The sequence below is a fragment of the Pristis pectinata genome, chromosome 12 (genome assembly GCF_009764475.1).
Source record: "Pristis pectinata isolate sPriPec2 chromosome 12, sPriPec2.1.pri, whole genome shotgun sequence".
Lineage (NCBI taxonomy): Eukaryota > Metazoa > Chordata > Chondrichthyes > Rhinopristiformes > Pristidae > Pristis > Pristis pectinata.
In genome coordinates this window covers 20,265,924-20,272,285 of record NC_067416.1, presented here as the reverse complement: position 1 = coordinate 20,272,285, position 6,362 = coordinate 20,265,924, and the positions used below count along the sequence as shown (strand labels likewise).

General features: G+C 39.6%; 1 protein-coding gene across 1 annotated transcript; it reads right to left on the bottom strand.

The window, feature by feature from the left end:
- Nucleotides 1–4,155: 4,155 nt before the first annotated feature.
- LOC127576786 (homeobox protein HMX3-A-like) lies at nucleotides 4,156–5,148 on the bottom strand. The gene is made up of 2 exons (XM_052027525.1): nucleotides 4,854–5,148; nucleotides 4,156–4,760 (listed from the first exon to the last, which is right to left on the bottom strand). Exons 1-2 carry the CDS (start codon nucleotides 5,146–5,148, stop codon nucleotides 4,156–4,158), a joined length of 900 nt encoding a protein of 299 aa, XP_051883485.1.
- Nucleotides 5,149–6,362: the final 1,214 nt, after the last annotated feature.

Genomic DNA, 6,362 nt, shown 5'->3' with positions numbered 1-6,362 from the left:
CAAGGTCACAACAATCTAGGAGCGTACGATGAACAATGCAACTCATTGAAACAATATTTTGCAGACATTTTGCGATCAATAGGAACTAAAGCATAATGCTATGCCAATCTATTAATGCTCTTTAATGGCCCCTCGTTGAGTTTGCATCGCTCTAGTCAATAAAGGAACGTGATTACCTCGAAGATACTTTGTCGGTCGCCCCTTTTATTAAAATAAGCACCTTTTATTAAGGAAAAATAAAAGTTTGTAAACACACCATACTGACCTGCCAAGTGTACCGTTTCCTTTCCCAAAATCGCTAAGTATCTTTAGAAGAATAGAACAGATCAGCGCCAGGGTTAAACACAGATTTTGGATAGTTCGACGCAAATTAGTGTAGTTGTTAAACTGTAAAATACCCGCAGGCCACTGGAGCCGTACTGAGCTCATCCACAACTGATCTGCATGGTGGTTCGGAAGACTATTCTGGGCAGTAATGGAAAGGTTATATCTGTTTGGAATGATTGGAGTGTTTGCTATACAAAAGTTCCCCGTGTTTTGTACCAAATAGAAAAAATACATCTGTGTGTAGGGGAAAAACACGACAGCAGTCATATTTACAGAAATGAGCAGGGTTCACAATATATCAAACAAAAGCAGAGATTTGGAAACTGGAGCGCTTAAGTGCTAAGCAGGAACTGTTCATATTTATCATTAGTCCTTGCACTGTAAGCGGTCTCTCATTTCTGAGGCGCCACTCTGTGTAACAATGACAATGGTTTCTTTGTCCCAACTACATATCAGCATGGCCTTTAAATCTGGCTGTTGTTTTATATTAAAGATATATATTTTATACTTTTTCAATATAATGACACAATTGTTCACTTGCTTTACATAAAACAATGATTGAAACCATCTTATAACCTTATATCTGTTTTAATCGTTTACCAAAAGTTTGGCAAAATGACGTAAAAGTTGCAATACTATTGAAAAGGACTTCATTTTAGGTAGAAGGTGTGTTAAGGGTTTAATGGCTTCTAAGCTAAATGTTCTGAATAGGAATCACTTCATTTGTGCAGGAATCTGAAATCGTTTTTGGAAATTATATTCAAATGCAATTTCCCTCAACTGTTCTACCGGGCCGTTAATTCAGCTACAGAGCAAGAATATTATTTATGTGGGTGACAATTAGTGGCGGAATCGGTTATGGCGAGAAGAGAAAATAATGTAAAACCTATGGATGAATGATAGAAAATTTTTTTAAAAAATCAGCCTAGGCTTTTCTCTGTTTTGGTTGGGTCAGTAATCGTGATACAGCTTTTAGTATAAAACTCAAGTAGAAACAAATGCCTTTAACCTAAATGGTGTAGAAAATTTGAAGAAACTTATATTTATTGTTATCAAAACCAAAATACGCACGAGAGAAGAAAGGGGAGCCCACAAAATTACTCAAAATAGACTTAAAGAGCGGTAGCATTGCTGCAATAGATTTTTTTTTCCAAGTCGGTTAGGACAGTTTTAGCGTGTGTGAACTGGCCCCTATATACAAAAGCATGATTAAATCTTATCATATCACCGTACTGTGCGGCTGAGCAAGCTAATTGTAATTTTAGACATTACTGTAATGGCTACAAGTTTATTTTTCAAATATTGTAGGGGCGAAGGGGAGTCGTTGTTGGGTGAACATAGGGTGGGAATAGTGGAAAGAGGAATGTCACGTTGCCAAAAGATTCAAAATTTGGCACTAACCAGCAAATTTAAACTGATATTGAGATATTGTCGATTTTATTTTGGATCTGATGAAGCATCAGATATACAATTGTATCAGTAAAGAGTAATAGATACCACGCCCTTTTTGTGCAAGTGTGTAGCTCAGTTAGTAAACGTTTTGAAACTTGATGAATTTTGAAACGCTGCTCAAGTATTATATAATTTTGTTTATATTGGGCCGCTTAGTTCTTGGCAGAGAACAGATTAGGTTGGATTCGGGATATTCAATACAGAATGAAAATACTTTTGCATATTTTTGCTGTTTTATGTTGATTAAACTGGTTGGTGTTTACTATATAAACGGCTTGAAAGTTCATATTGACAATGTTGTCATAAAGTTAGTATCGCCAACAATACAAGGTACCATTTTGTTGCCTCTTTACACAAAGGGGAACATATTTTGGCCTCCGCGCTGTTTATTTTCAGCCACGACGCATAACAAATTTAAAAAAATCAAAGCACAGAGACACCTATTTAGTGCCTTGTCACTTGTGAATCATCTGACAGAACCGTTGACAGGGTTTCACGCGATAAAGGCAACAGCAACGCTATCTGGAAATCAGAACACGGCGCTACTGTTTTTTTTTGGACGTCAACCATAAAAAAAACATAAATGGAATTATCTAGAGTTGTTCGTCTGTAAAGGACTTTAGCTGTGACCTTCTGCAAAAATTGGAATAGTTAAAATATATTTTCAGTATATAAGTACCGGCATTTATCTGTGCAATCAAGGGATTACTAAACGCGGACGGTCCGTACTTGATTCAACAATGAAATCTGACATGTTTGTTTCACCTTGTTTGGGACCTGCCATTGAAATTTCGCGCTATTGTCAGAATAGAAGCTGTCCTCTTACTTGTTGGAACTCTCCTTTCAATAGCAATGACTGTCACTTAACATAAAGAGAATTATTTGATGCATAATTAAATATATTCTTATCTTTTGTGTGTCCAGGTACTTGGCAGCTGAAGTGCAGTCACTGACTGCTCCAACTATTGCGACATGCTTTCATCTACAGGTGATTCTTCTAACAACCGCTTACAGTTTCAGTTCCGCAAGCCATTGGCTAATAAATCAATACCACCACTAAGAGCACCCACCCCCTCCCTTGAACGTTCTTCATTTTTTTAAAAAAAGAGAACCGTTTGAAATAAATGTTCTTATTGCAATGAATTTAATTAATTATTTTCTGAGATTTCAATGTTGTGAAAGTAAAAATTAAATGGCATTGTGCGGCAAAACAAAAAAGACAGCAATCTGCAGCGAGCATGAAATATAGCGCAATATATATCAGATAATAATTGATAAACGATCAGAAAGACTAGGAATAATTATTTAAGAGTTGAGGTGGTATTTCGGCTACTAGATGCAAAGAAGTATTCCTCTAAACAAGACAGCATAAATATTGCATGAAATACCAGTCTGGCTAGCTTCCCTTTAAATTATGTCTTTAAGTATGGGCGCCATGACATATTAGGCCCATCAGTTGATCGCGATCCAACATTTGGGGACATGTGTGTTTTTTGGCTACAGATAAAACTTGTATGGTTTATTTATAAAACAGTAGTTTAACTCTGTCTTGAGCTGGTGGTTGTATGAAACTACACAACTGAATAACAAGGAATGTTCACATTTTATTTTAGTTCACAACAAGTCTGTTCAACAAAATTCGGCAATACAATATCAAAAAACGCCAATATTTTATTTCTTTTTTTTTGCTAAAACATACAGAACACCCATTATTTTCGCAGTAAATAACTATTTTACATCTGGGGAAACCATCAGAAATAATAAACACAAAGTATTGTCTGGGAAAATATTAGAACCTAAATCTTACGACCTCTGTCAATAAATTTACAATCCAGGTAAATCAAAATACGTCGTCACCACATAAACGGTACATTTATTAAATAAATAAAGAAACAAAACCTTATTTTTTTCTGATTGTCCTTCAGTTAAAGCGCCTTGCCATCGGAACCTGGATAATGTTCACTATTACCAGTGCTACTCGTCACATGTTATTCCGGTCAGGCCAATACAACTTGCAATGATTTTCCTCTAAACAGTGCTTTAACTTCTATAGTACAATATTGCACAGGTACGTAAAACCATAAAAAAGAACAACATTTTCACCACTCCTTTTAGTACTTACAAACATAAAGGAAAAAAAACATTTACAGCAGATCTTCCTGTAGGAATGATTCCTCAAAACTACGTGGGTTGATCTCACAAAACAAAATAAAAATTCTCAAATAAAATAATAAACCTAGACAGGGATATAGATGAGGCTGATAGAGGATGTGGGCAACCTGGAAATTTACAGCTGGTCGTGTGGCTCGGTACTTCAAAACTACAAGGTCTTATCTTACAATAAAAAGTAAATGCAAGATAAATATTAAAATAAAATCAGACTGGCCGCAGGAGGGGTACGGATGTGACTACAGGATGTGAGTAATAGGCTGGATGTGGGAATGTTAGTAAAGGCTGGGTGACTGGTGCATTACCCGGGCTCCCAGACTCCGAAGCCGAGTTCTCATGGTATAAGATGGGCACCCGGACTATCCTTTGAGCCGCGTGGCTCAGGTTGGCCGCTTCGAGCTCGGCAGCCAGCTGCCTTTTCCACTTATTCCGGCGGTTCTGGAACCAGATTTTAACCTGCGTCTCAGTCAGATGGAGAGAGGCGGCAAGCCCCGCTCTCTCCGAGCTGCTCAGGTAGCGCTTCATGTCGAAGGTCGACTCCAGCTGGAAAACCTGACTCCTGGAGAAAACCGTGCGAGTTTTCTTCTTCCTGCACGGCTTCCTTTCCGGACTTTCTGCCCTTTTTTTCCAGTCCTCGTTGTTATTGCCGTCCTTCTTTTGTTCCTCTGCGTCGCTAGATTCCTCCAGCACGATCTCTTCCAGACTTTTGGAATCTTCCTTTTCCTTGTGATCTGTCTCGATTTTGAGCGCCGGCTCTGGAGAGTCTCTATCTGGAGAGGAGTCTCTTGCACAAGCGCTGCCCTTCTCGGGAGCTGGGATGAGAGGATTAAAAAGGGATTCCCGTTAGAAGTGCTGCAGAGTTTAACGGTCAGACCACTGAGCATAAGAAAGGACAATGTGCTTACCTTCTGTCCTAGGGAGGTGGACGCCCGGTGACAGCGTGCAGGGATACCACCAGGCGGGCGACCTCTCCAGATAGTGCGCCGGGAGCGCAAACCTCTGCGTCGGGATTTCAAACCTTGGGAATCCGGGCTCCCTGCAGTGAGGTAAGGAAAAAGCAGCACCTTCAACCACCCCCTTCACCGCCGAAAGCAAAGTCTTGGGCTTCGAAGGCTTTCGATCACAGTTCAGCAGGTTTTTGATGGAGAAGGAGGATTCTTTGGGCGGAGTGGGATTCTCCTGAGCTGCTGTCTCGGGCATGGTGGCCTGACTCCGTTCATAAACAGGACGAACGGCGCGGAGCCTGCGAGGAAAACAGTGCGTTGATCAGAATCCCGCGAGTTCAGAAAAACGCCCCAAACTTTTGCATACGGGTAGAGTGGAAATCCACGGCAATTTGGAACAGAGTAGGAGGCATTCAGCGTCAATCTGGCGGCAGATGATAATGATGAAATAAAAATGTCATACAAGTTAAATGCAGAAAGTATACGGCGATTGGGCACGCACAATGGCAAATAGGATTACCGAAGGAAAAAAAAGAATGGCATATAATGAGTCCACCTCCCTATACTTTGCGCTTCGCTTAAGGCTATAAGAGCTCGCCTGTTATTGGCTTTATATAGTCCAATTAGGCAGCAAATGAGGACGAGACTAATACCACAAAAGAAACTCGTCCTGCAAACCACCACTAGACGACCAGTAGGCAAATGACTTACTCCTGTCCATTGGCACAAAACGCTATTTCATTTCCATCTGTGGGGGAAATTTGTTTAAAGAGCACAGGCTTTTTCTCCTCTGTCATTTTGAGAGCCTTAACACTGGTTGCCCATTGAGGCAACACATTTTACAATGTGAAAACAAACAGCCTTGTTTCTACACATTTGTTATTTCACAGAATTTTCTTTTTTAAAAGTCCGGTTTCTATCCTGGCTGGTAGGTGCAATCCAGAAAATAAAGCTTACCCCCGTATGAAACAGCCAGATGCAAAAAGAGATGTCTGCAATGTTCCATGCGATTTTAAACAGAGACGTTCAATTTGTGAGGTTTTCATGATAAAGGATTATATGCCAGGGATATATTGCACATTAAAACGCGATTTTATGAAGTGTAGCACTGCAAGAAATAGCAATAATTTTATTATGGAAGCAAGCCCAATTTGTATATGAAGATTTATAAGTAGAACGGATATGCTGTGACCTCCGATTCAAGCAGGATTTCGCATATGTCATTTTAATGTTGTACTGTATTTCTCATGAGTTCGTTTAATAGAGACGAACCATTTTCACTTATTGCCTGATGGATTTAACCGACATCACCCCCAGTCCACCCCCTCCCCCACCGAAAGTCGTGAAGCTCTGAAGCACTTATGATTTACGAAAGAAAAACATAAACATACCCAACATAATAAAATGCGGCTTTATATACCGTCCACAATAACAAAAGTAATACAACTTAAACACTTGCAAACGTTAGAG